We start from the raw sequence: 12,804 nt of genomic DNA on the forward strand, positions 1-12,804 counted from the left end.
GATACACGTTTTGCAACACTGCTTGCGGAATATTTTTGGTATCGCTGTGCCATTGAAACCATTTGCAACACTAACGAGAGACAGCTCACCAAAATTCTGCCTGTAGTGCAGTGATTTTATTTTGCATTTTCATTTAAATTTTATACTTTTTATTTGGCGTGAAGAAATAAAACACATACGGCTACATGTAACTCGTTTAAGCGAGCTTCTCAGTTCAATATATACATATATATATATGCATACGGAATACGTGTTATTACCACAAAATAAAAACGAGTTTTGTCTGCCAGCACCTAGGCAAGTTTGTGTGAAAAGTTCCAAAGCAGAAAATTAAGCTAAAATGGTTGATAAATTTATCAGCATGTGGAAAGTGCGCGAATTGGCGGACAAAGTGTAAGTTGTGCACTAAATTAATATGTTTAAATAATAATCTAAATGGGGCAATTTAAAATAACAGCAACAAAAAAAAAAAACTCAAGTGTGTAGGGGAAGAGGCACTCCCACGCCCTTCGCCAACAACTCACCCCCAGTCCCAAATACCTGTCTCTTTCACAATATACAGGTGCTACAATTGCAGTCGTGCCAAAAGTAATATAGTTTTGCCTGTTGTTCTCCTCCTCGCTTATGGTAACGAGCGATTAACGCTCTGCTTTGTTTGACGTTGGTTGCTTTTGTTGCTTTCAAGGTTATTGTGTTCATTTTGTCCGGATTTAAATGTACTACTTACGTTGAAGCTCATATCACAGAAATTCCAATTCACACATATACGCATGCATGCATATATGTATATATATGCACACATACATATACATAGAGTTTATCAAACAAAAAACAATTATTTGTTCAACGTTTGCCCCCAAAATAAATTATGTGTATTCCAGCTGTGCTCACATTTGTGCTTCCAGTTGCGGCTTTCCAGCAACGAGCAGCTATTAATTACTGTATTTATAATATTTTACTATCTTTTCCATTGAATCGCTGTGAGTTTGTTTGTGTGTGTGACTTCAAAATTTATCCACTTCAGTTCATATGCGATTGGGACTTCCGGAAATATGTTTGTCCAAAATGGAAAGTGTGTAATTTTGGCAGTTATAAATCTATTGTTGTATTCCCCAAGTCTGTTGTGACTGCTTATCTAAGAGCTGATAACAGGCACTTGTGACAATTCACACTTTTTGTATCACGTTTGGAAGTCCAACCAACAACGCATGTCAAACTCCATGTTAACCAAGTGGCAATCAATGATAGTTTTTTTTATCAGTTCAAAGACGTACTATTTTTATCTACTGCGACCTATAAAACACAAACAATTAAAATATAGTTTGTTTCGAGATAGCGAAGAAGTACTTTTATCCAACATGAACAATATATATATATATATTGGCTTGCCATCAAAGATGTGTTCACAGAAATTGCCTTCGTGGAACATATTAAACCCATATTTATATTTTCTTAATCAAACAATAATTGTGTCAGACAAGTGCAGATATATTTATTTATGTACACCGTACGCTCACGATTGTACCTACATGTGTATATAAAAAAAGGTATGCGGGCATTTATTTGTTGTGCTCTTATGTCTCTTTGGATACTAACTAATATCAATTTTTTGTTTGGCATATCGAATTTTTTGTTTCTGAGCAATGTTTGCATCTATTTCTTCTTGTGATTTTCAACCCACATGATTTTTGATCAGCAACACAATGAGTAATCGAGCACTGAAGTACTTTAGAAGAGTCCGCGATATTTAACTAATTTTATTGAAATAATCGTAATTTGCAATATTCCACACGTGTATCTTTGCAGCACCAATGTCGTAATGAACTACACAGAAATTGAGGGCAAGGTGCGCGAAGCGACCAACGATGATCCTTGGGGTCCAACCGGTCCACTCATGCAAGAGCTGGCGCATGCCACATTCTCCTATGAGACGTTTCCAGAGGTCATGTCCATGCTTTGGAAACGCATGCTGCAGGACAATAAGACCAACTGGCGGCGGACCTATAAAGTATGTAACAAATGAACAAATTCTTCTAGATTTCTTTGTGCTCATCTTTAGACCATTTGTAGAGTCTGCTGCTGCTAAACTATTTGGTGCGAAATGGGTCGGAGCGTGTGGTTACTTCGTCGCGGGAGCACATCTACGATCTGCGCTCCTTAGAGAATTACACGTTTACGGACGAAGGCGGCAAGGATCAGGGTATTAATGTTAGGCATAAGGTACGAGAGCTTATAGACTTTATTCAGGACGATGATCGTTTGCGCGAGGAACGCAAGAAAGCCAAAAAGAATAAGGACAAGTACATTGGCATGAGCAGCGATGCAATGGGCGGCTCTCGTAGCGGCGGCTACAGCGGTTACAGTGGTGGCGGTGGTGGTGGCAGTAGCTACAACGATGGCGACTGGCGCAACAATCGTGGCGACAATTGGTGTAAGTATTCAGAGGATTATATAATATTAAATAGTAATATCTGCTAGTTAAACTTATCCTATTATTGGAAACGTATTCAATCAGTTGTTAAGATACATACCGATAGGCTATAGCTACTTGCATATTGAACAGGTTTGCTTTACATCACATCATATTAACTGAAATGCTTTCACATTGAATTTTAGATTCCGACAAAAGCTCCGCAGACCGTTACGAAGACGAGGATACTCATTACGATGGCGAGCGTGAGGGTTCCGACAGTGACTCACCAAGTCCCAGGTAATTAAATTGATTTTAAACGTTGTCTGTCATTTAATCATTGTATTTGACCATTTTTAGACGCAACTATCGTTACAATGATCGTGCTAGTCCCGCTGAGGTGGCCACTGAGAGCAAACCGCCAAGCCTGAATATGAACATACGCTCAAAGGCAGTCAGCTCGCCGGTGTCCAAGCAGCCGACACCAACAGGCAGCTCAACCTCAACCAAGATGCCGCCAACGCAAAAGAAAATTAATTTGGGTGCTGCTGCTAACTTTGGTAAGACGCCAAACGCGGCCGGCATTCATTCGCCCACGCATCGCGACACGCCCACCGGCAACAGTGTTGATCTAATGGGCGGCGTTTCGCCTAACAACAACAGCAACAACAACAAGAGCAATACACCCAGCAACAACAATGATTTGCTGGATGATCTTTTCAAAACGTGTGCTCCGGCAACACCACAGCAGGAGAGCGAAAAGACGCTTAATAGCGCAGCAGTTATTGTCGATGACGACGATGATTTCAATCCACGTGCTGCAGACGCTGCCCCAACGCAAGAGTTTGGTGATTTTGCTGCTGCTTTTGGCGGCGGCTCAGCACCACCATCGACTGGCATATTACCGGCGACCGGCAACGATGAATTTGCGGACTTTGCTGCATTCCAGGGCTCAAGTACGGCGGCGGTGTCATCATCTTCGGCATTGGATGGCCAGCTGCTGACGACGGCGACGCCAGCCAATGATGCCTTCGATTTGTTCAATGCCACAACGCTAGCAGCGCCAGCGGCACCAACAACAGCCACTGATCTGCTGGCCGGATTGGGTGATTTATCGATCCATCAGAGCATGCCAATGGGTGAGTATCTTAAGCTTAAGCTAAATAGTTCTAAGCATTAGTTTTTAGGATTTGCATTAGGATTTGTTTTAGCCTAGATAGATCACGTTTAACGTATCTTTTGGTCGTCCAATGAAGCGTTTTGCATGACGACTCGTTTTCCGAACGAAACTCTCCCAATTTCTCCCTCTCTCTCTCTCTCTCTCTCTCTCTGTTTGTCATTGTATCTCTCTTGCTGCTAAGGTAGCTTCCACACATAACGGCAACATATTCCAATCGGATGCACTCGTTCTCTTTTTCTTCCTTTTAAATCGACGCAGCTGTTGAAATGCCGCGGCAAGTCTTGAAGACGCCGCCGTTACCGCTACCGCCACCGTCCGAATCGATACATCTGGCTCTAAACGAGGCCATTGCGGAATTGCGATCGCTAAGCAGCGTTCAGAGCGCCGCAGATGTCAGCTTTGTGGCAGCCACACTGCGTCAACTGCATAGCGTTGGTGCCTTGCCTGGATATACAACGCCAGAGCAACTCGTGGATCTAGATTGCCCGACGGTTGATTGGTCCCAGCTGGCCAGTGACGAGTATGCCGCTCTGCTGGCCCAGCTGGCCAGGCTGTTCACACCGGATTGGCCGGAGCCCGAGGCAGATGGGGATATCTTAAATATGTTCAAATTGGATCACAGCTCGGGCTATGTGCAAGTGGCATTTGAGACGCTATTAAAGCAGCTGGAACGTGTGCCCAGCAGGGCGAGCTGTCTGCTCGCCGCCCTGCTCCAAGATGAGCGTCTGCTGGCCATCTGTCTGCTGCACTTGGCACGCCAGCGTGGAGCGCTAATGCAACGTTTTGCGCGCACCATTAAGTTGATGCCAGAGCCACGGCTGGAACAGCACGACGAGCAAATAATGCAGTTCATTCAGCTCCTAATGGGTCTGCCCAGTCTCGTGGCCAATAAGCTGGGACGTCAGATGCCGGCGATATTTGCGGCCAGCGCCTATGGGCGCCTGTTGTTGCGTCAGTGGTTGAAAGCTGTCCACTTTGTGCTGCAGTGCGAGGATAATACAGGACATTTCGATCTAAGCCCGTTTAGCTGGCTGCTATCACGTGTCCTCGCCAACTTTCACGATGCTTCCAATGTGGAGTGTCTGTTGCGAGTGCTCGAGGACTTAGCGATTGCACCCAAGCCACGCAACGTGGTGCAGCAAATCTTGCGTGAACTGGAGCCAACGGCGTGTTTTAAATTGGCACAGAGCGCACTCAGCATCCAGCTTAATCTATACGTGCTGCTGGGAACAATTGCTTTGGAGTCGCCCCATTGGCAGCATTGTTTGCTGCAGAAGCTGCCGCTGCAGCGTACGCCCATCGAAAATGGAGCACTTTGCTCGCTTGTGGGTTATCTAAATGTCGTTGCGCCCACACAGCTGCAGTTGCTCTTCACGCAGCTGCTGGGCATTTGGTCCAGTCGCATCTCACTACAAAAGCTGAGCAGCCAGGAGCATGTGGCGATCAGCAAGATGCTTGTGCTTACCGGCAAATACGGTGGCATGTTGCAGGCGGGGCACAAATGTCAGCTGCACGATGGACTCAGTCACCATCTGCAGTCGCCTGACATGGTGCAGCGCTATGTGGGCATGAAGACCGTAGAGCTGCTCTATAATTGCATATTGGATCCGAACGCCAAGAACGAGGATTATTTGCATTTTAATTACGTATCCATGGAGCAGACGCCACATTGGCACATTCTCGAGGAGCTCGAGAATCTTGTGCTTCCCAGCAAGGAACAATTGGATGCGCAACCCAGTTGCGAGTTGATGCAACGCCTCGAGCTGCACATGGCTCAGTTTATGGGCGAGCAGGTGCAGCAGGTGCAGTCAAACTCACCACAGACGCAGCCAGCAGCGACAACAACAACAACAACTGCTGCAATCATGCAGCTGGACTTGGACTCGGATGATGATGAGACACCAGCACAGATAGTCGACGAGGACGATGACTTACAGCCATATGACATGTCCAATGATATTTCCAGCAGCCTGGAACAGCGACCCAAGTTCATACTTGACTTGCTGCATCTGTTGCGCACCAAAGTGGCAAACTGTGAGATCTTTGAGAGTGCACTGAGCACTGCCGAGCAACTGATACGCAGTCAGCTGGCACAGCAAGATGTGAAGCTGGCCCAGGAGCTGATGCAGCTGTTTATAACACTCGAGATGCAGTACTACTTTGAGAACTTTGAGATCACCCAGTTCCAGTGTTGTGTGGCCATTTGCGTAGCCCAACCGGCCGCCTGTGCGGAGTTGCTGTGTCGTGAATTCCACACGGACAACACACGGTATGCGTCCAAAGTGCGCATCCTCATACTACAGGTGCTGGCTGCCGCGGCCAAGGAGCTGGCCGGTGATCAGCACCAGCCGTCACCAACTAATGCGGAAATCTTGGATATTGTGCCAACAGCTGCCAAACAGCGACGCAAGTTCATGTTGCACCCCGACGAAGATGCAGCCGCAGCGCGCCTGCTTGCCGCACAGCGAATCATACGCGAAAGATTGCGCAGCAAGACAAGACGCTTTCTAAGCAAGCACAAAATACCAGAGGCTCAGGCGAAAATGAATCCCTTCCATGCCGTGGCCGGAACATTTTTCTTTGGCCTGGTGCGCGGTCAGCGGACACGTCAAATGCTTTACGTAAAGTACGATAACATTTCGCATGACATTGAGACATTGCTGCTGATCAACATGCTGCACACATTGGCCGTGTTGGTTATGTGCGCCCAAAACTGTCCCCTGCTGCCGGCCATGACCCGTGAGATCTTCGATCTGTGCGCCTTTGTGCGCTTCAGCGCCGAGGCACGAGTACGTGCGGCGACACTGCAACTGCTGGGCACTGCGCTGGTCACCATGCCCGCCCACCTGCTGGCTGCCCATTCTGCCGAATCACTCAACGAACTGAGACGTTGGCTGGAGGAGTTTGTGCGCTCACCGCTCGTCGGTGGTGAATCATCGGACGAGTGCCGAGAGCTCGCCGAACAGATTTTAGGCACATGCTATAAACTATATGATACGGCCGTTCTCGAACAGAGCCAACAGTACTAAGCTTTAGATATAAATATATATATATATACTATATGTAGTTATAATATATGCCCTAATGAACACAAATCTTCAATTTTGTCATCTCTGCTTCTCCACAAAAATATGCATAGCGTATATTTTAGATACGACACGTTTTCTATATTCGAAATTCGAAAATTATTGCGATACTTTGCTCTAATCCGAATCGTAAATTGACAATATGGTTTTTTCTAATCCCACAGTATTGTTCAAATTGAACAGTTATTCAAGCACATATGTTAGGTAACCGACATATTTAAATTAATATCAGTTTATCAATTTACTTTGAATATTTCAAAATTTAAAATAAACTTTAATGTTACGATTACTTTCATTTCAAATAAGTTGAACACAATTATTTGTCTGTCGGTGGATTGCATGACTTTTCATATTTACATATATTGTTGTAAATCATTTAAAGTATTCGGATTATGTTCAAAGCGCCGTAGTAATTTTCGAAAACGATAATGGCGATTCAACGCTTTAGACTACAAGCATAGAAATATACATTGATACTACATATGTATAAAACTAGCAAGCCAGGTACTTACAGATTTGATTTGAACAAATATTTCTACTTTACTTTTATTCCTTTTTCCCTTGACATTTTATATTGCAAACGCACAATTTGGATATTATTTCAATTATAACATATATATATATATATTATTGTGATAAATCTATGAAATATATATATAAAAATACCTTAAAGCATTTCTCAATATACCGGGCATTGTGCCACAGCCGCGGACGCACTAGGTAAACAACTATAACCAAAAACAAATACAATAAATAGTAATTGTTAAAAAAAAACAAACAACAATTCAACTGCACTTAGCTGATTGAGTTACCTGCGCCTGTTATCAACAATGCTTCCAACCACACTCATCTCACACAATCGATAAGCCGCACATAGACACACACCCACACACACTTACACACATACACACACACACTTACACCCACCTATGCTTACTAACATTTCTTATGCCTATACTAGTTCCCTTAACTGCGATTTGTATTCCACCTAATTGATGGTCAATTTTTGTGCGTTCTTTGCAGATAACATGCTGCCACCAATTGCTGCTGTCAACGCCGACAGTCTGTTGCAGCCAATGTCAGTGCTCAACAACAATAACAACATCAATACAAACACAAATGGGGCGACGACGAGCAGCAGCACGCAGCCGACAAATGTGGGTGCCACCTGGTCGGGTAATCTGAAGGCAGGCAATCTGAACATTGATTTGGATAATCTGCTGTTGAGCAAATCGGGCAAATCGAATGCGCCGGCACTCTCGATGAATGCGCTGAAAACGCAGAGTCCCGCCAAGACGCAGTCGCCGCTGAATGTGCAAACGGGAGGCGCATTTCCGGGGCTAACGGCCTCGCCACTTACCAGCCCCAATATGTTTGGGGCGCCGCAACAGACCATTCCACAGATGCAGATGCAGGCACAGCCAGCAGCAGGAGCAGCAACAGCATTTGCCAACTTCAACGCTTTCCAGCAGCCACAACAGCATAACAGCAGCAATAACAATTCCTCAGCATTTGATTTGTTCCAATGATATTTGTTAGCCTAATGACGTTCCACACGGAAGCACGCACGCACGCACGCACATCCGGAACGGAACTAACCTGTTCCGGTGTATTCTATCTTATCTTCCCCTGTATCATACAATATGTAATATGATTATTTTGTTGGTAAATCGATTGTTAATCACAGCAAATTCCAATACCCAATATCCCAATGTATTATTATTTGTAGAATTTGAGCACTTTTTGATTTTCCTCCAAAAATTAAAAAAAAAAAAAAACCGGTACCGAAACAAAATCAAAAAACAAAACAAAAAACGATAATTCCACATCCGTCCTGTTGTCCACTCGGAATTTAAATACTTTTGCGTGTTTAAATGTCATAAATGCAATAAAATTAATTAATGGTTGTACTAAATCGATATTTTAGCGCAACATTTGGAAGGACGTCTGATGTATCATTCAAATTGTTACAAAAAAATATTAAAATAAAAAATAAAAAAACAAAAAAAAATACCGAAACATTTAGCAATAGTTGAAAAGTTATGTGTATGTAAATAAAACCAATGTGTGAAAATAAAGAATGAAATTAAAACTCTGATTTATGTTTACTGCTTTCAGCACTGATTTATCAAGTCAAGAAACTGAGACTAAGCCGCTTAGCTTGTCGTCCGCATACAAATGGTTCGAAATGATGTCTTCTGTAACGCCTTACTTTGTATTGAAAGTCATTTTGAACAATTTGTGTGGTAAAAGTGTTGTTTATTTAGTTGGCTTTATCGTGATATATTGAAAGAAATATTAAGTAAAATAAAAAGTGTTGAACTTAGAACTAAGCGCTAATGTGGAATACCGAAAAGGTACATAGGTGATATCTACGCCTCCACGGCTTGTTTGTTTTTATTCTTGTTCTTCTTTTTCTTCTTCTTGGGCTCACCATCCGCATCGCCATTGCCATTGTCGGCCTCATCAAGTGCTGCTGCTCCATTGCCATTGCTTGTGCCATTTGTATCAGCATCCGCAGGACGCTTCTTCTTCTTGTTCTTCTTTTTGTCGGTCTGTGGTGTGCTTGCAACTTCTTGACCAGCCGCCTCGATGGCCTCCTTCATCACTTCGATGTTCTTGCGAGGCACATCACCCGATTCATAGAATTTAAGGCGATCCTCCACCTGTTGCTTCAGTGTGTCACCAAATACACTCGTCGGCTGTTCAAGGAAGCAATCAATGCGCGAGGCAATCGAGCATTTGTTGGCCAGGAAACGAGAGATGCGACCCTTGTTCTTGAGGCCCGCGCGTCCAATGAAAGACGAGTGATAGATCAAACCATACTTTGGTGTGTTGGAGCGAGTCTTGAGGGCACGGAAGAGTGCCTTCTCGGCACCCAGAATTTGTACTGTCGATGCGGGGTACTTGGCCAGATTTGTCAGGCTGCCCGCGTGCGAGATGAGGCGTGCGCCGACTTGATCGCCGATGAGCGACTGCAGATTTGGTGCAACACTATTCATTTTGTTGTGCAAGTATGTGGATAGTTTTTTGCGATATTCCGAGAGCTTGACGACTCGCTCGGCAAATAGTTCAATGTTCATTAGATCAACAATGGATATGTCCATGCCCATGGACATTTTACCGGCATCGATGATCGCCTGCGCCTTGGCAGAGTCCATTACAATTTCCTCGAGACCCTCAAGCTTATCTTGGGTGAGGTCCTTGCGGTCCTTAATGAACTTGGCCGCCTTGGCAAACATGTAGTTATCGGGAACAATTTTAACCAGTTCTGGGAAGTGATACGAATACCATTCGCGTATCCGCATGGAGAACGTATTGACATCCTTGTCCAGCTGATCCAGCAAAGCTATAGACTGAATGATCATATTGTCCGAACGATGCACATTGAACTTGACCTTGGCACGTGAGTAGCTGTGTCCCAGACCCAGCTGTGCCACGCCAGCCGACTTGTCAGTAAAGCCTGCAAACGCAAATTAACATGTTTATTATTGGGATAATATTTCTAAATGAGCTTGTTGACCTACCTTTTACGAGCTTGGCAAAGTGGAAACGCACACCGCGCAAAATCTCGGGCACAACACCAAAGTGGCTGCACTGAACGCCCACAGATTCAGTTATGGCAGCGCCCAGCTTTGCATCCGCAATGCCCAAAGTGCACTTCTTCTTCTTCAACTTGGCGAAGAAATCATCGAGGAAATGCAACAAGTCCTGAGGCACAATACCCTCAGATATGGCATTGATATTCTCCAGTGCAGCAATTGCCGTCTTAAATGGCGAAAATCCCGCCAGCTTCACAATCGAATTGAATTTGGCAATGTCCGTGACGGAGGACTCAACCTGCGGCAGGAACATGGAGACCTCCTCGAACTCCTTGACGGAGAAGAGCGAAAAGCCTGCCGCATGCTCATACAGCACGTACAGATTCGTCTGCAATTGTAAATAAATTTGAATTAATACACGAAATCAATTGAAATTGCGGTGCAAGTTGAGTTTTTTCCACGTTTTATGGAGCTCCCGCACACATTTAACACATAGGTTATATTTATTGTATATATGTGACTTATATCACACATATATCTATAGAAAACTCCTCAATGACTATGATTTCAAAAGTATTTACCATAATTAAGGCTTAAATATGCCTTTAAATTAATAAAGATTATCAATTTTCCACGGGGAAACCAAGTCGCGTTGTTTTTCCACGTGCTTAAGAGAGCGAATACTGTGTACACACTTGCACGTTTCCAGTGTATACATATGCGATTATTTAGCTCCATGTGGCAACGCGAACAGCGCTGTCAAAAGAATAATCGATATGTCAGCTTTCGAGTTTGGCCTATCGATGTGGTCAGTATTAGTTGCCAGCCCTCACTTTGCCCTGCCAACAATTTTTGTTAATAAAGAAATAATTAGGATTAAACATTGTTTTTAACAACCCTACAAATACTCACTCATCCGAAAGGTGTACTGCCGATAAATATCCATACTGCTAGACAGGGTGCTGAATAAGTTTTTCGTTTTGTGGCAAGTGAACGGCGACAATAACTGTATGGCAATGGATTTTTTGTTGTAAGTATATTCATATGTCGAAAGCTGTCGCACACACAATCGCATACGTATGCGTATATTGTTGATTTTACACTGCGAACATTTTACATATATGCATATGTTAATGTAAGCCTAGAAGCCAGTTGCACTGGCATTACTAAAACAACAGTGGCAAACAAAGAACGGCTACCCTTTGTTCAGCCATGTTGTGGGTTGGTGTGAGGCGATGGCTCCACGACTGGCTGTTGTGGCCTGGAGGGGTTGATTGTTGTGGCATACCAATACAATGAATCTGTTTTTCGCCTGCAGCGGTTCACGATCGAGTAAAACCTTTAAGCCGAAAAAGAATATACCGGAGGGCACGCATCAATATGATCTCATGAAGCATGCAGCCGCCACACTCGGCTCCGGCAATTTACGCAACGCCGTCGCTCTGCCCGATGGCGAGGATCTCAACGAATGGGTGGCCGTCAACAGTGAGTAATTGTGTCCTAGCATCACCATACATGCACACACATTGTCTTGGCTAACTTTTTCATAAGCTCTCTCTCTCTGTCTGCCTTACAGCTGTGGATTTCTTTAATCAGATTAATATGCTGTATGGCACAATAACGGAATTCTGTACGGAGGAGAGTTGTGGCATTATGTCGGCCGGTCCGAAATATGAATACCATTGGGCGGATGGTTTGACCGTTAAGAAGCCCATTAAATGCAGCGCACCCAAGTATATTGATTATTTGATGACCTGGGTGCAGGACCAGCTGGATGATGAGACACTGTTCCCATCCAAAATTGGTGTACCATTTCCAAAGAATTTTCTCACCTCCGCTAAAACCATATTGAAGCGACTGTTTCGCGTCTATGCACACATCTATCATCAGCACTTCTCCGAGGTGGTGACGCTGGGCGAGGAGGCCCATTTGAATACGTCCTTTAAGCATTTTATATTCTTTGTGCAAGAGTTCAATCTGATTGAACGACGCGAACTGGCCCCGCTCCAAGAGCTCATCGATAAGCTGACGGCAAAGGATGAACGGCAAATATAGGAATCACTGCAACCGACGATGGACAGTGGTGGGAATAGCGTTAATCTACAATTGGACTTGTGATGGGCGGGCGCAAGTGCGCTTTACTTTCAATTGTATTTGAACGCTATATATACATATATATTACGCTTCAGTTAGTTACCGCCTTTCCTTTTTTCTCGTTTATAGCTTTTAAGTTTTGTTCAGTGCTTTTTGTGGTCCCACTAAAATTACCAATAGTGCGTTGTTTGCTGATGATAATGGAGCTGATGGGCTTAACATCTACTATATTTTTATATGTGACACATACTTTTAAGAGATATAAAACACACTTATATTTATATATGTATGTATATTTATATAAAAAAAAAGCAAAAAGCGAACAAACAAAAAAAAAATCATCGTAAAAATTAAAAGAACACAAATTGATACACTAACAAAGAACCCGCTTTTAAAAAAACATTCTGTTCACAAAACTGTGTGAGTTTCCATTTTGTTTATGTTCTTTTGTATGTATGTACGTATTTATTATTAATATCGATAGATGGATGG

At 43.7% G+C, this 12,804-nt stretch overlaps 3 protein-coding genes across 4 annotated transcripts; 2 read left to right on the plus strand and 1 right to left on the minus strand.

The window, feature by feature from the left end:
* Positions 1-55: 55 nt before the first annotated feature.
* On the plus strand, positions 56-8,380 carry LOC6568043 (clathrin interactor 1). 2 transcript variants are annotated; one of them, XM_032740405.2, is made up of 6 exons: positions 56-393; positions 1,807-2,008; positions 2,071-2,431; positions 2,617-2,710; positions 2,771-3,549; positions 7,700-8,380. In XM_032740405.2, exons 1-6 carry the CDS (start codon positions 341-343, stop codon positions 8,203-8,205), a joined length of 1,995 nt encoding a protein of 664 aa, XP_032596296.2. In that variant the 5' UTR covers positions 56-340; the 3' UTR covers positions 8,206-8,380. The 2 variants fall into 2 exon arrangements, with proteins under 2 accessions (XP_032596296.2, XP_032596295.2); XM_032740404.2 differs by lacking the exon at positions 7,700-8,380 and adding an exon at positions 3,849-6,750 and having other exon boundaries at positions 130-393.
* A 534-nt stretch (positions 8,381-8,914) lies between these two features.
* LOC6568042 (nucleolar protein 56) lies at positions 8,915-11,108 on the minus strand. The gene is made up of 3 exons (XM_001994892.3): positions 10,800-11,108; positions 10,204-10,606; positions 8,915-10,139 (listed from the first exon to the last, which is right to left on the minus strand). Exons 1-3 carry the CDS (start codon positions 10,800-10,802, stop codon positions 9,049-9,051), a joined length of 1,497 nt encoding a protein of 498 aa, XP_001994928.1. The 5' UTR covers positions 10,803-11,108; the 3' UTR covers positions 8,915-9,048.
* Positions 11,109-11,186: 78 nt separating this feature from the next.
* On the plus strand, positions 11,187-12,615 carry LOC6568041 (MOB kinase activator-like 1). The gene is made up of 3 exons (XM_001994891.2): positions 11,187-11,248; positions 11,537-11,703; positions 11,795-12,615. The coding sequence occupies exons 1-3, from the start codon at positions 11,229-11,231 to the stop codon at positions 12,271-12,273; spliced, it is 666 nt and encodes a 221-aa protein (XP_001994927.2). The 5' UTR covers positions 11,187-11,228; the 3' UTR covers positions 12,274-12,615.
* Positions 12,616-12,804: the final 189 nt, after the last annotated feature.

Source organism: Drosophila grimshawi, unplaced genomic scaffold, assembly GCF_018153295.1.
Source record: "Drosophila grimshawi isolate 15287-2541.00 unplaced genomic scaffold, ASM1815329v1 contig_311, whole genome shotgun sequence".
NCBI classification, from domain to species: Eukaryota; Metazoa; Arthropoda; class Insecta; order Diptera; family Drosophilidae; genus Drosophila; species Drosophila grimshawi.

Bases quoted from the DNA above. Each gene is read 5' to 3' on its own strand.
- LOC6568043 (XM_032740404.2), top strand. From the start codon at position 341: ATGGTTGATAAATTTATCAGCATGTGGAAAGTGCGCGAATTGGCGGAC. The intron at 2,432-2,616 runs GTAAGTATTCAG...ATTGAATTTTAG, and splicing joins CAATCGTGGCGACAATTGGT to ATTCCGACAAAAGCTCCGCA. The intron at 3,550-3,848 runs GTGAGTATCTTA...AAATCGACGCAG, and splicing joins CCATCAGAGCATGCCAATGG to CTGTTGAAATGCCGCGGCAA.
- LOC6568042 (XM_001994892.3), bottom strand. The intron at 10,140-10,203 runs GTAGGTCAACAA...TTGCGTTTGCAG, and splicing joins CTTTGCCAAGCTCGTAAAAG to GCTTTACTGACAAGTCGGCT.
- LOC6568041 (XM_001994891.2), top strand. From the start codon at position 11,229: ATGGCAATGGATTTTTTGTT. The intron at 11,249-11,536 runs GTAAGTATATTC...TTTCGCCTGCAG, and splicing joins ATGGCAATGGATTTTTTGTT to CGGTTCACGATCGAGTAAAA. The intron at 11,704-11,794 runs GTGAGTAATTGT...TCTGCCTTACAG, and splicing joins CGAATGGGTGGCCGTCAACA to CTGTGGATTTCTTTAATCAG.